The sequence below is a fragment of the Miscanthus floridulus genome, chromosome 8 (assembly GCF_019320115.1).
Source record: "Miscanthus floridulus cultivar M001 chromosome 8, ASM1932011v1, whole genome shotgun sequence".
In the NCBI taxonomy this organism is placed as follows: domain Eukaryota; kingdom Viridiplantae; phylum Streptophyta; class Magnoliopsida; order Poales; family Poaceae; genus Miscanthus; species Miscanthus floridulus.
In genome coordinates, this window is record NC_089587.1 from 46,767,913 (window position 1) to 46,783,961 (window position 16,049).

The following is a 16,049-nucleotide window of genomic DNA, read 5'->3' on the forward strand; positions in this document are numbered from 1 at the left end:
ATAGTGTCACTGTTACTATAATGTGGTCCAAAATTAGTGTTTGAGTCTAATAAAGTAGTATGTCTAAGTTTGGTGGCTTTGTTGGAAAGTCTATGATCGAGGCAATTTGTGCCATATTTCTATTTTAAACGATCATTCTTCTTGTGTAATAATGATTTTAATAATGATATATGGCATTCACGTTTATGTCATGCAAACTTATATGTTATTAAAAGATTAAGTAACATGTTTTCATTTCCTCGATATAAACATGTTAAAAGTTCCAAGTGTGGTATTTCTGTGCAACCAAAGCAACCTAGGAATCCAATCCACAATTGAGGGTAGAAGTATACCTCCTTTAGAACTAATTAACTTAGGTATATGTGACATGAATGATGTAATCGCATAACATGATAAAATACTTTCTTGACAGATGTTGTTGTTAGGTTCTGTTATATTTACTTACTCCGAACCCACCGCTAGAAATATTCTTTAGAATATATAAGGCTGAAATTCAAAACTAGTTGGATAAGACCATAAAAGATTATTGTCTAATAGAGATGAATACCTATTCTTCGTTTTTTATGAATACTGCAAAGAGTGTGGGGTCATTCATTAAACCTTTGTCACATATGCACCTCAATCAAAAAGGGAATTTGATAATATTTCCTTTGATTTTCCTTGGTTAATTAATTAATTGATTAATTCAAAAAATCTAAAAAAATCTATGGCTCAAATTTGTTTGAGATATTACATCGTAATAAGTAAAGGAAGTACCATAACATTACCCCCTAACACTCAAAAAATTTAAATATATTTTCCAACACTCTGATTTTTGAAAAATAAAATATTTATACAACACTACAATTCTCTCGTGCAACTACTACTTTGTTCTTGCCGAGAGATGTGTAGAACAGCTGTTAAAGGAGTGTGCAGTGGGCACTTTTTCTATATCATCGACGGTATCAATTTAGAAACTCCATCAGAATAAATCATGGATTATGTCATGGTCTATCCACGGGTGCAAGTACGTACAGTTACGTTTTGTCACCCATAACTAAAGAATGAACAAAAAAACACTAGTCAAAAGGTGTGGAAATAATTAATATACGAGCACAATATTCCTCATAGGACAAAATAAGTTAATTGCACTCAGATACTAAAGCTCTTCAAGTTTACTTGATCATACACCAAGACCACTACATAGCTTTATCTTACACCAGAGATCCTTGAATAATGTGGTCAACTCGCCTTATCTAAAGAAACATTAAACAAATAAGCGGCACTGCATTACTTAATTTCACTGATCAAGCGACTTGTGAAGGTCTAATGCCCTTATTTTGTAAGTTGTTTAGGTGAGTCTACTCCATGGTGTCAGATCAAACAGCCATCTTCTGCTTGGAGGCACCTGGCAGAGTTGTGATGCTCCATGCCTTGCTACTAACCCAGTGGCAACTTGACCTTAGAATTTTTAAGAATTGTTTCCTAAACATGGATTTTAATGGTATGTGTCACTAATTGATTCCTTTCTGTCTGACCTTTTGGTAGTTGTGTCAAGGGCATAGTTTGCTTACTGATGCTACTTTGTTTAGGATAGCATCTTGGATATACATCTCGCTTAACTTCTGCAAGAGCAACTAACACCACTGAGATGCATGCAAGCTACATTATATTCCTGATGGTAGTAAGCGCATGCATCTACTCCGGTGTGTATCATTAAACATCGCTATTAGCATCTTGATCTTCATCTATCTTCATTGCTAGCTTCTGGTTGATTATTTGGACAAGGTATATACAATCATACAGAATGGTGTTGTATATACATCATAGCCAGTGAAGGAAGCTTCAACCACTTCTCATCCTGCAAGCAAGTCAAAAGTGTACTCGTTGGGATGTAATTTCGCAGACCTGCTTCGCTCTGACCAAGGAAGATACTGACAAGACGGCATGTATGCAGAACAAGTGTACGTGCTTCCAATTAACAAGGCAGCCAGTGCTGGTAGCTCAAATGTTTGAGTATACATACAGTACATGTACTGTCCTTGAGAATACGGAAAGGGAAAATAAGTATCTGATGAAGACTAGAAAATGTGACAGATTAGCATTCTGAACCAAAGGGTATGATAGTAAGTTAACTAGTTTTAAAAAATACTGTTTTCGTTTAATCCTATTTACCGGTGAGCAATTCAAGACTCAAATATCGTGTATAACTTAAGGACCAGTTTTTAAAAATAAAATCGGTTTGTCAGCACGTTTCCAAAGTAACAATCATGGTTTCCTTTGTTCTATATATAGGACTAACAGATCCGGTGGATCGTTCTAGGTGCTGCTTTTTCCACCTTGATCAAACTGTTCTCTTGCATTGCTAGAATGTTCAAAAAATTGAACTGAATGGGCATCATTATCACAAGCTACATTCGACATGTGGATTATCACAATATATTAAGAATCACTCTAAAAACCAACCACCCCAAGATGCAAGGTCCCTTTTTTTCAAACAAAAAGTGCAAACAGGAACCAAAAGGTCAATGATCTAGTAATATGAAACACAAAGACAAAGATGCATGCTCCCAAAAACAGCCTACTTGATCCTCATTGACAACTGTTATTTACCACTCTCATAAAATGGTTTGGAACGACGAAATTTCATAGGATTCCTGCAGAACTCTGGACTCATACTAATTTTTTTTGGGAAACTCTATCCGATTCTATTAAATCTCATTTTTAACAGGACCTTGTGCAGGTCCCGCGTCATATTTATCCATCCATAAGCAGGACATGGAATTATTGGCATGACAAAAAAAAATATGTGTGTGTGTGTAAAGAATGATCTCACACGCGGCTGTGGGATGAACAAGTCCTGAGGGTCAAAACAGATGACACCATGCATTCAGGATGCTGCTGCATTGTCAGTTACAACTGCCCATGGACTTTTTGGCAGGTCAGCCTAGCTAGCACTAGCAAAGGCCAAAGGGGTCCCCCAACGTTGCATTGGTTTAGTGATGAATCTCCTTCCGATCCACATCCGCATGGTCCACCATGAGTTAGGGTTCACAGCAGTACAGCCATAACTGAATGGGAAGGACTTGCATACATTGGACTCGTCATTCTGACCGTGTTACGTACGCTAGCTGTACGCCTGTACGCCGCATTGTAGGAGTACGCTTGCTGTCAAAGTACTGCTACGTGAATTATTGGTGATGCCATTCTCTTACCAGTTTGAGAGGAACCTTGATGACGTTGTATGGAGACTTAATTTGCATGCACGGTACTACAGTCCGAAATATAGATAGATTATTCAGATTGGGAATTATATTGACAGGTCATTGAGCGTGATGAGGGTGTTGACTGATGACTACTGGGAATGATCATAGTAGTGTTTGGAATATCACTGTAGTATACTCTCTCCGTTCCAAATTATAAATCGCTTTGACTTTTTTTTTACATCTATTTTGCTATGCATCTAGATGTAATAATATGACTATATACATAGCAAAATGTATGAACCAAAAAAGTCAAAGCGACTTATAATTAGGAACGGAGAGAGTATCTTGCATGTTCTCTAAATTGGGAGGTAGTTAAGTTAAAATTATAGATTATTATTCAGCACATTTCCCCCCTTTTCTAAATAAAGGCATAGTGTTGAAATAAGATTGTGTTTTGCGTGAAATGAGAAGAAATCATGTCTTATTTTCATTGTAGGTGAGGATAGGGGCATTCAGAGATCTAGAAGGAAACTATCCGGATTTTAGCAAAATCAGCTAGTTTCTTTCAAAATTTAAAATCTATTTTTTTTTCAAGGATCTGGGTTGGATCATATGGAAATTCCTCAGGGATCTGAGTTGGATCAGATATTATTTACCTCTGTTTGGAGCCCTGGTTTCATCATATCTGAATCCAATGATTAACCCATGTCAATGGCCTTCATGCTTATCCCATCAGTCACAGTGATTCTATGGCTAGATGAAGACAAGAAGTAACAATGGAGATTGCACTGCCTTCTTATCCGTTGACACGTTCCATTGATTCAGTAGAGGCATCATCATTCTTAGATAGACCCTAAATCCTACGCAAGTTTAACTAAGTTCACAGTAGTTGGCTCAGTTACGCACAGTACAGGTGGTGTCCTAGAAATCTTGGTCGACCACACTACATGACTCACCAGTCACTACCCTAGTTCTAGCGTAAGCTGATCTCTATGCACTGGTCGTCAAGCTATGGTGAATTGCAGAGTACTAACTGTTCATCGTGGCTCGTGCATTCCTCACCTGTCCTAAATCCTAGTGTATTTGTCAATATGCTAGAATGATTTTGTGAAGAAATAATTGCGTTGAATACTATAACCAAGGATCATATATTCAGTGAAAGTGTTTAGGAAAAGTGTTGCTGAGACACCAATCCATGTTTCAGAAAGCAGGATGCATACTACACCTTTTCTGATGTTCTGTTCTGCTTATGCAGCATAGCAGAGGGATACTTGGGTGGCCAAGGAAACAAAAGGCAATCTCCAAAGTACACCGAAACGAAAGCTTGTGTCAGCATCAAGGTCAAACCATATCCGTACTTTTTAAAGCCCTCTCGCCAGCTCCTATAAATCCTGGGCGCAGCGCAGCTCCAGCACACCTGCCTGCTCATACACACACAGGTTGGGAGAGAGAGACTACCAGGGAAGAGAAAGAAAGAGGGAGATGGGGAGAGCACCCTGCTGCGACAAGGCGACGGTGAAGAAGGGGCCATGGTCACCGGAGGAGGATGCAATGCTCAAGAACTACATCGAGGAGCATGGCACTGGGAGCAACTGGATTGCGCTGCCACACAAGATAGGTACGTGGTGAAGATGAACTGATTAGCTCTTGCTCATCCATCTAGCCATGCATTGCCAGACATGTTTTAGCTCGATTCCAGTTGTTCAGCTGTGTTTATGTGTGTGTGTGACCGATGATTAACTGATTCATGAAACTGCATGCAGGGCTGAAGAGGTGTGGGAAGAGCTGCAGGCTGAGGTGGCTCAATTACCTGAGGCCCAACATAAAGCATGGCGATTTCACCCCAGAGGAGGACAGCATCATCTGCAGCCTCTACATTAGCATAGGGAGCAGGTACACATACAGACCCAGTCAACCACTCCCAGCCTTTTCTTTACAACTAGCTAGACTGTATGTATGTACTCCATGCATGCTGAAACTGAAGTGCAGTGCTAAGCATGTGTGTTAACATATCATGGGCAGGTGGTCCATCATTGCCGCACAGCTGCCGGGGAGGACTGACAACGATGTGAAGAACTACTGGAACACCAAGCTGAAGAAGAGGCTCCTGGGGCGGCGCAAGGACCACCACCGCCAGAGCGCAGCTGTCGTGGCCGAGGCAGCGTCCACAGGCGAGAACATGAACGACGGTGAACCTGCGGCGCTGAGTGCGTCGGCCATGGAAAGGATCCAGCTCTGCATGCAGCTGCAGAACCCGCTGCTGGGCGCTCACCACAACCCCCTGATGTGGCCCGGCTGCAGCAGCAGGGCTAGTACCCAGAGCAACAACAGCTTCAACAGCAACAGCAGCTGCGTGACAATAGCCGAACAGGGGCAGTCGTCCAGCTCGCTGAACGAGCACCTGATGATGAATGCGCAGCTGGAGGGTGCTGCTGCCATAGACAACAGCCTCGCCTCGCCGTCGAGCGCGGAGAACTCCAACATGATCAGCATGGAGGCCGAGCTTGAAGAACTGCTCTACGGTGAGAACAAGGCCGCCGGCATGGTCGACGGCGGCGGTGCGCAGCAGGTGGATGTGGACTGGTGGAGCTATGACCAGGCAGCTGGAAAGTCACCTGTGGGTTGCTGGGACTTCACCCCTGAAACCAACACGGTGTTCCTGGACTACGCATCGGTTTATGACATCTAGTGATCAAATTTGACTGAGCTGTGAAGAACGAAGCTGTGAATTAAGTTAGAGAGGTGATATATAGGGATTTGTCTAGAGTTGGCTCTGGATTTGTGACATCTACGAGTACTACATAAACTGGACTAAGCATCTTGTAAGAAACTCCTAGTAAGATGTAAGGGATAAATTAAATAAATAAATGTACTTAAAAATCCCTGCCAGGCTCTAAAGAAATGCTATTAGCTTGGCATGTTTCAGACAAAGAACGGATAAGGAACCTATCATGTTGATAGAAGTAGTGAAGTTAGCAAAGTTGTTTAGGTTGCTTTTATTGGGGAGAACAGAGAACAAAAACTGCTGGTTCCTACTGGAACCACATAGTCAATTTCATAGCCTCTCAAAAGACTCAAACAATAGCTTTTTTGTCTCTGTCCAAATTTGTACTGTTTACGCATTAACTTACATATTTATGCAATTTGTGTCCAAATCAAAGCTTGACTGTGCGTATTATGCTCTAGTAGACTAGTACCATATCATTGGCATGTAGGAATAAGGAGGAGGTACGTTGAAAAACGGCTACCAGGCCTGAAGTACGTACGTTGAAAAAAAAAACGTTCTCGAATACTCAATGCATTCAACATGAAGGCACGAACCGCGTGTGTCGGACGGTTGTGCGGGCGTCACTGTGTCAGCATGCTGACCAGGAATCTTCATGTGTGAGTGTGAGTCCAGTCCATCTATGACCCACCCATGAGATGGGATCATACAATTCTTACCTATCAGCCCAAAAAGGAAAGGGTCAACCTATATGTCGTGTGCATGTGACGGTGTGAATCAGTTTCACCCTCATGTGGCTGCACTAGTTTTCTCTGTCCTAAAATCAGTGCTTCATCAGTACATTAGGCAATGTCTACCTCTTAATCGGTTATTATAGAGTTCTGGATTGCAGTAGTCGTTTTTTTCACACGATTAACAAACTGGCAAATTTGTTTAGGTTGCAATAGCTTTAACACGACACAAGATAACAGATGTACAATTCTGAGTTACCTTTTTTTTCCTATTTCAGAAGGTTACAATTCAACAAAAACAAAGTTATTTTGTAAAGTTAATTATATTATATGTGTATGAGAGACTCTCTCTCTCCATCCCAAAAGAATGTAATTTTAGAATCTCAAACAGAATATCATTTAGGTTTGTCCTAAGCTAAACCATCATCGTAAATTAGACCAAAATTATTAGAAAATATTAATATTTATAATATCAAAATAGTACCATTAAAGTTTTCATAAATATATTTCCATAATATACTTAATTATATCATAAATATCAATATCAATACTTTCTTATGAACTTTTCAAACTCACAATAGTTTAACTTTTGACAAAAGCATAATGATATTCTTTAAGAAACAAATGGAACACCCAGTAACTTTCAGAAGATATGAAGGTATTATATGGTTCAGACAGAAAATCAACACAACACCACAATCCACAACCTGATGAAACAAAAATAGATCAGAGTGCAAATCAGGCCGACAAAACAAAAGTCAAGCCCATAGGCCCATAAAAAAAAACATGAGAACAAACAAGGCGGAGGGGGCGAGGGGAAGGGGGTGGCAAAATCCAAGAATCAGGCCTATGAAGCAAACGAGCACAAATCCTAGTATACATATCTGATAGCCACAATGAGCACAAATCCTAGTGTACATACATATCTGATAGCCTCAATTCCTCAAATTAAACTGAAATTGATGAAATACATGTTACGGTAGTTTAGCTATCCTAATCTTCATTTTCCTTGTTATATTAATACATTTATACACATACACCACAGATTCTCAACTTCTGAATGAAGACTACAGATAGCTATCGCTGGTGATAGAAAAATTGAAGCTGGGCAGGATTTGCAGTGCCAATCAGTTCATGATTCAGTCAGGTATCTAGTGCTGTCACAACTGAACACCATCGCTATTTGCTATTGCTTTACCATCTATGGCACACCCGCAGCATTAATCAAAGTCCAAATCAGTAGTGTTGTTATGCACAAGTAGGCAAGTAGCCTGAACTGAGCAGAGGTAGCTCAGTGATATTATCCTACCAAAGAATCATGCAGGTAAATTTTACTGCCAAACAATACTAAATATGTATGTGCCACGCTTGATAAAAATGTAGCAGAGCATCATCACAACTGAATCGGTCAAATGACTTTGTGCAAGCAAAATCAGTGATGTTCCTTGTTCTCACGTCACATGAGAACAAGGATTTGTACATGAACATTGGCCATGCAAAATAATGCTGCATTCTCACATGGATCCAGACTTTTATTACCTGCATAGCACAGGAACGTTGAATTTTGACAGGAGCTGCTGATTATTAGTACATTTTCTCATCACTTGAAGCAGCACAAGCTCATGCACTAGCAGAAATGTCAGTTACCAACAAGCAGAAGTTTGAGCAATGCCATCCTTATGTACAGGCCATTTTTAGCCTGCCTAAAATATGCAGCTCTTGGATCACTATCGACTTCTACCGTGATCTGCAAAAGAATTGATCTCATTTAGATTTCTTGGTTTGCATTGGACTGCACTGACAAATGTAGTAACAAACATCAAAGAAAAAATGCAAAGAGTGTGTCAACTCCATGTCAAAGAATTTATAATCGAGATAGCTGAATACACAGTAACTAACATAGTTATTTCATAAGTTATATGGTAAATATAAGTAGTTCCCCCCGATGTGAAATGGTTTTTGTATAGCACTTCTGTGAAAAAACAAATACGCACAATATTGGTGTTAAGAAATAAGAAAGTGAAAAAGTTCCAACCATCAACTTCTCTAAATCTCAATGTGGTTTCCAGCCATCTTCCAGATAGACTCATACCAACTATTGACTATTCTAAAGATCCATAACCTGACATCTGTTGGAACCAGCTGTGGAGCAATCTTGTGGCTAAGTAGCTCCCGAGTTTACAGGAGGCTTTGACATTGGAACAGCACATGCATACTTACGAAAAACTGGTACATAATATCTACTTACACCAAACTATTTAGTTTGATACAGTAATTACAACCTAGTCAAAACAGAAAATTTTAACACTTCCATCCACATGTCCACTAAAGACCAGTTTTTGTAGTAGTAATAGCACTGTTATGTGCTATGCTGGATTTATTGGTAAAGTTGCTATCGAAAGCATTTGTCAAAAATTTAGCAACTTGTTCAGAAAATTACAGTTTTAACTAGTTAGCAACTCCAGGAGCTTTGTAAATGAACTCCCAATTTGAGGGGTTTTTTTGGCAAAAAGGACAAGTAAAACAACTCCTTAAAAATAAGAAGTTGCAACAAAAATCCGCTCCAACTCCTAACTTTCTGCGCTGGATAGGAAGAACGTATCTCCACCCCGCCCCCCCGGCGCCCTTTTTTTTTTTTTGCTTCTACCACATTTTTCTCTATTTTCATGCGAGTCTGGAGTTCCCAACCTCTGAAGCCACCGCCCCTTGAAGGTACGCAGCCCTAACCAACTCTAGCCACCACTGCCTAGCATCGCCTGGCTACACCCGGCCACCACCTGACCGACCATGGCCGTGACATGGGCGGCTGCAGCCACACCCAGCCGGCCACCAGCTGCGTCTGGCCACCCACAGCCAGACGCTGGCCATGCTCAGCCACGCCAGGCAGTTGCTGGCTGCAGCTAGCTGGAGGGTGGCTGCTCCTGTCTGTGGGCAGGAGTTTGCAGGATGATTTTTTTTTGTTAACACAGTATTTTAATATTATTTATATAAATCATATAAAAAATCATGTATACATGTCAGTCGATGAACAATGCTTTCAGCTTTTTTGTTGCAATTTGTTTTACATGTGAAATAGTTTTGTCAGTCAATGAACAGTAGATTCAAATGTGGATGGCAAATTGTTCTTTGTTGTGCTCTTGTATTCTTGGTTGATGAACAGTACATTCATAAGTGTAGTGGCGTTTTGTTTTTATACTGCAACTTAATTTGCCATCCCATGAATAGATTTTTGACATTTAGTTCATCAATTGTGTGTCTGGTCATGCCATAGCCAGCTCTGGCCGGCGACAACAACACTGGGCAATGGCCAGGACTGATTATGGCCAGCCAGGGGTAGCTACGGCTGATCAGAGCTGGCCACGGAAGACCAGGCTGTGGCTGCTGGTGGCAAGAGGACAGCTGCTACTATCTAGAGGCAGGGGTTTGCTGTTGATTTTTTTATGAACGTTTCATACGGCATGGCCAAGGCTGGCTACAGCCGGCCAGGGCTCGCTATGTAGGATCATAGCCCCTCTCGTGCCCTCATTGTTTATCTCAATATATGACAATATGTTCCGGAACAGAACCACCATGTTTTCTTGCACGTTTTCCTCCGACTATGCAGAGGTAGACCAGGAGAAATGATTAAATAGTATCATCGTCCGAAGACCAATCCAATTCTTTTTTCACAAGTGAATTATGAATGCTCATACTGCCAACAGCTGTAGAACAATGAAAACAAGCCTTGGCCAACCCTAGACTGCCCGAGCCTCCTAGCCAGCACTGGCCAAACCCAGGCCGACACTGGCCTTGCTGCAGGCGGCTGCGGCTGGCTGGGGTGGCTGGCAGTGGCCAGGGGCCGCCTGGCCGGCTAGGATGCGGCCAGCGAACGGCTGTGGCCTGTTTTTGCTACCTGAAGGTTGGGAGCAGGTGGCTGGGGGGCAACCACACCTGGCTGAGGGGCAGCAATGCCTGGCTGCAGGAGCATGCAACAGGGGGGTGGCAGCGAACTGATGGGTTGACACAAAGAAAAAGTCATGGACCCTCTTTTTGTTTTTTAGGAAGCTAGTATAGGAAACTATTGGAGAGATGGATAAATGGATGTTACTACTTATTTTGTTAACTTGCTGAAGTCATTGATTCAGCAAGTGAATTTTACAAAGGTCCTAGAGTTGCACTTATGTCATTTATAGCTTCTCTAAAGTGAATATATAACTTTTTTTTAAACCCAACATAACCCCTTTTGCAGCATGAACAAACATAAAAGGTCTAAAAGTGATGGTGATTCCATCACACAAGATTATCATTATCTAACACATCGACAGAGACCTACTGCTCATACTTAAATATTAGATTAAATTGTGATAAGCTAGCATTTGAAATGCTAGTTTAAACTGTGAAACGCTAAGGAAATACAGCCTAATACCAACTGGACAAAGCCAGCACCCATAGTTAATTCCTAGTGTAAACTACAACAAATTACATCTCACTGGGGACATGGACTACTACGATGGAAAAGAATGGATACTGTGAAAATTACTGAAGTCATAATGACAATTTCTAACCTCATCAAGCCTTGGAAGGGGATGCATGATCACAGCATGCTTTGGCAGCACATCTAAGACCTTCTTATCCACGATGTACTTACCACGAGCAGCTTCATAAAGATCAATCCTCTCACCAAATCTTTCTTTTTGAATGCGTGTTTGATAAATAACATCACACTTGGAAGCCACCTCCAACAAATCTGAACTTTCTTCCCATTCAGCACCTTTGGAATTTAAGTAGTCCTTGATGTCATCCTTTGGACAGAATGAAAACAAACACAATTCCATTTATTCTGTATGGATAAAATAGAGGATAAATGAAACAAAGTCAAAGATATTTCTTTACAAGACTCGTACCTTCATTTTAACAACATCTGGAGATACAAAGTATATCTTAATGTTCTGGTACTTAGCAATCAAGTAAGCCAGAGAACGAACTGTCCTCCCATTAGCAAGGTCACCAACCAAACCAAGTTTTATCCCATCTAGTGTGCCAATTTCTCTCTTTATTGTGTACACATCCAACAGAGCCTGAAGAAAAGAATGAAATTGCGAATTACAAATGGCACTGCAAAATTTTCAAACCTTAAGATAGATGCAACACAAAAGGTATTTCAGCAAGTTGTTATAGAAATATAGAAATGCACTCCAGTGAGTATGACCTGACTTTACTTATCATCAAGATGCAGCAGATACTTGGGTATTCCAGATGAACCTTTGAGTAAATGACTACAAACAATTAGCTGTAGCATGTAATGTGTTTGCTGATTTGTGGTAGAAGGAATTCTTGCAGGTGTAGAATATACCATCAGGAAGTTGACAACACAATGAAGGCCTAGTCAAATTTATAAATAAATGGTACAAAGCATATTCCAGTACATGGCCTGTTCTAAGGAGACCTACGAATGGTTTATTTTGCTGTGCTCACTTTCATTCTTCCAATGCTACAATCATATAACACAATACTTAATGGACCATCAGACAGGTCCAGAAACACAGACAGAAACCACGTGAAGAAAATACTACAAGAATATCCAGGCTAAGCCCTTGCAGGAGTGTCCATCCTCAAGTCCAAGTGCAGCTTCCTATCCTTTTCAACCTCCCAAAGTACCCAAACTTCAAAATAGCCATCAAACAGGTCATTGTCGCTTGTTGACAACTTTGCAACATCCCAACCAATGGCTAGACCATCATTCACTAAAATGCAGTTTTTAGCTCTTGTGCCAAGATTAGAAAACTCAGAAATCACTGTCTCAGGAGCCAACCTCCAAGGATGACAATTGACACTACTTTTTAAAGTAAGACAGATGGAGGGAGGGTCAGACACTGAACATTTACCTGGGTTGGATGTTGCCCTGGCCCATCACCTGCATTAATAACAGGAATATTCGCAGTATCCGCTGCTCTCCTTGCGGCTCCACTTTCAAAATGTCTCAGAACAATAATATCAGAATAACCCTCAACGGTTCTTATGGTATCTGCGTCATGGATAGACATGGTTAGTAACCTCGAATTCTCTCTCAAGAGACAGAAATTGGTAAAATTCTGTCCGAATTGTAACTTAAGAACAAATTTAGTTCTGCAACGGAGGAGGTAATCCATTACATCATTTTCCTTTTGTGTCAATTAAATCCAGTTTTATCTTTTGACTAATTCAGAATTGAAAATTTCAGAGAAATGGAAATTTGGCAATTGTTAACTAGCGGCAAGCAATGGTTCCCAAAACAGAAATAGAAAACCGATATGTTGGTAGAAAGCTTGGCATGCTCATTTCCTCACCTACATGCATGTGCTCAGGCACCAACCGTTCTCAACAGCACCCGTAATATAGTGGAGACGCCAACCTTTCCACTTCAACAACTCCCTCACCGTCACTAATACAAAATCTAACGTATTCAACAAGGCAGCTGAAGCTCAGTAGCTCACCTACGAGTGTCTCCCCCTTGGCGGCGGAAGAGAACTCGCGCGCGTTCTCAGTGGTGAGCACCTCCCCGCCGAGCCTCCGCATAGCGGCCTCGAAGGAGAGGCGCGTGCGCGTGGAGGGCTCGTAGAAGAGCGTGGCCATGAGGTACCCCTCGAGGACGCGGCTGGGGGCGCCGTGGGAGCCCCGCTCCACGGCCTCCATCTCCCGCGCCACCTCGAAGATCTCGTTCAGCGCGTCCCGGTCGAACTGCTGCGCCTCGATCACGTCGCCCAGGCGCGTGGTGACCTGGTGCTGCTGCGGCGCGGCGGAGGTGCCGGCGGCGACGGAGGTGGCAGCGCCGCCGCGCAGGCGAGGGGCGGAGGAGGGCGTGAGGGACAGATGGGGGCTGCGGCGGGAGGAGGAAGGGAGAGAGAGGTGCGGCCGCGGGAGGGCGGCGCGAGCAGCGACGGCCATGCGAGGGGTGAAGCGAGGCGGCGGGAGGGTTTAGGGTTCAGCCGTTTTTCGGAGGAGCAGGGAGCGGCACTGCGGCAGGCGGCGGCGGGACCGCGGGAGGTCGCTAGATTTTAGATTTTGTCTGCTTTTTTTTTATTTTTTGTTGGGCGCTGTGACTTGTGAGGACATGTATCCGCGGATTCTCGCTGGGAAAAAAGAGAGAATGCTGCTAAAGGCTATTCTTTTTTACTGTTTTGATGTCCGTCCGGATGGACCCGCCCCCCTGCTGCAGGGGAGATGGACCCCGTCCTGTCGTGGTCGCATCTGCCGAGGTCTGTGCCGTTGATGCCACGCTAACGTGTCATTCTATGGCATCTAGCTTCACGTCAGCGTCCATATTGATGAGCCTCTATTTTCATCTAGCAAGTAGATGTTGCAATTTAAACCACATGTTGCAAGCCCATGTTTCAAGAATTTTCAGATGTTTTATAGTTATATTGTAATTGTTTCATATAAATGTTGTAAAAATATATCTGGATGTTGTAATTGTTGTAATGGTTGTACATGTATGTTGCAAGATTCTGTTTCCAATGTTTCATCTGTTTTTTCAAACGTATATTGCAAGTGTGTTTGTTTGGATATTGCATATGTTGCACACATATATTGCAACTGTTTTATCTAGATGTTGCGTATGGTTTACAACGGTTTTCAGGTATTTTTGCAAGTGTTTTAGATGCATGTTTCAAGTGTTCCATTTATCTTCAAACGTATGTTGCAAGTGTTACATGATATTTCAAAAGTAGATCAGGTGTTGCATCTCCCTACGTGTCTTCTATTGCCTCGCCTCGATGTCTCTTCCTCGCCTTCTACTGCCTTGCATCCTTCTCAGACTGCGGAGAGGGAGCGGCGAGGACCGATGGAGGGGGCGTGCTGGGGGATGGCGGCACGAACGCGAGCGTGTGCTCTCCCCTTCTGTTACGAGGGTAGGAATAGGCTTCCGTTGGATTCCAATTGATGGGCAGGGATACCACTTTCGTTGTCAGCCCAAGCCCACGTATTGAGTCACGGTTGGATGGTGGGAGCTGCGTCCGAACGCATTGTTGGGACCGAACGTTCAGGCGCTAGTCATCCTGTTTGATTATCGATGTCATAGAATTTGAACTAGCACAAAGAATCAAAAAAAATCCATGATATGATGATTATAATTGAATTGATCATAAGCAAAAATAAACAGAGCCATGATCAAGATATTGTATAGGAAATGAGAGCCCTTAATTGTTTTTAAATGCAAACGTTTTCAACTCAAAAGGCGATGGTGACTTTTATTTTTCCAAATTGAGTTTAGAAAAGTCGTACTATGAAGAGGGTTGCAACTCTCAGTGCAGATGGTGCTAAAGTGCTCCATAACTCAACTAAAATAAACCTAAAAGGGCACACAAGCACTTCACGACACTGTTCGGAGAGTTTGCTAAAGTCAGAAGTTGCGAACCCCTATCGAAAGTTTCGATTTTCGCAAAACTCCCCATAAGGCACCACGTAGGCTTCGTTGCACTACTAGGCTAGAAGTTCTAACCTTGGGTGCTCTCTTCTTTAGTGGGTCTTTGTTGACGGTCGTTAACATCAATCATAAATTGTCAACGTAATCTGCATATATACTTAATTTCATCACCAAACATAGGAATAGGGGCTTAAACTAATGAATTTCACGAGCTTTGGTGAATATGTGACTACAGGAGAATTTAATTAGAAAACCGACAAGGTAGACCCAATCGTCATATTTAATCGTATTTATTCGCGACAAAAATAACTTCAGAAGACACTAGAAGGCAAACCACCGAAGGAGACCACAAGAGGATGACATGTGGGGCTGGCCGGCCCCACCTGTAGGCCGGCCGGCCCAATGACCCCACCGGTCAGCCTCCGCTTCGAATGTCGGTTCTTCACCACCTCCTAGATTGCATCTATGTCGTCCTTTTAAGTCGGTTTGATCCGAGGGTCCAGAATTGATGCTACCTCCTATATATACAACCCCTGTACCCCCTCCAGCAGAGCTATCCTGAAACCCTAATTCATATTATCCTCATTAGAGATTAGTCCTTCATAGGATCTAGTCTTGTATTAGAAATATAGAGATAGAGTGTGAGGAAAGAGTTTGGAGGAAGTACTGACCTATCGACGCTCTCTCTATGGATTGTACCCTAGCGGAATCAAGTTCTTCATGAGCTTGTTTCTGAGATTTCTCTGGTAATCAACTTCTAATTCAAGTAAGTAACGTATTTATACTGTTCTTTAGATTTGCAACTCTTTTTTAGTACTTTAATCCTTGTCATTTCTGGGTTAAAGTAGTACTCATAGTGTAAGCATGGTTCTTAGACTTGGTTACTCGTAGATGTACCCTACATTCCAGATCGGTGGTTGCTCGCGAGGGTGACTCTATAGCCTTGTTGAATCCTCTATAGTCCACCTTCTGTTTGTAGGCCTAGTAGCATTTAGTTACTATAGGAAACATACTCTACTTGTGATTCC

General features: G+C 42.1%; 2 protein-coding genes across 3 annotated transcripts; one reads left to right on the forward strand and one right to left on the reverse strand.

Annotated features, from left to right (window-relative positions):
* Positions 1 to 4,667: 4,667 nt before the first annotated feature.
* LOC136471881 (transcription factor MYB36-like) lies at positions 4,668 to 6,060 on the forward strand. Its single transcript, XM_066469632.1, has 3 exons — positions 4,668 to 4,803; positions 4,949 to 5,078; positions 5,208 to 6,060. The coding sequence occupies exons 1-3, from the start codon at positions 4,668 to 4,670 to the stop codon at positions 5,872 to 5,874; spliced, it is 933 nt and encodes a 310-aa protein (XP_066325729.1). The 3' UTR covers positions 5,875 to 6,060.
* A 1,247-nt stretch (positions 6,061 to 7,307) lies between these two features.
* Positions 7,308 to 13,788, reverse strand: LOC136471880 (aspartate carbamoyltransferase, chloroplastic-like). Of its 2 annotated transcripts, XR_010762143.1 has the most exons (6): positions 13,094 to 13,788; positions 12,506 to 12,645; positions 11,525 to 11,698; positions 11,186 to 11,422; positions 8,181 to 8,388; positions 7,308 to 7,348 (listed from the first exon to the last, which is right to left on the reverse strand). XR_010762143.1 is itself a non-coding variant. In XM_066469631.1 (5 exons), the coding sequence occupies exons 1-5, from the start codon at positions 13,542 to 13,544 to the stop codon at positions 8,281 to 8,283; spliced, it is 1,110 nt and encodes a 369-aa protein (XP_066325728.1). In that variant the 5' UTR covers positions 13,545 to 13,788; the 3' UTR covers positions 8,149 to 8,280. The 2 variants fall into 2 exon arrangements, 1 of the variants encoding a protein (XP_066325728.1); XM_066469631.1 differs by lacking the exon at positions 7,308 to 7,348 and having other exon boundaries at positions 8,149 to 8,388.
* Between the last annotated feature and the right edge of the window lie 2,261 nt (positions 13,789 to 16,049).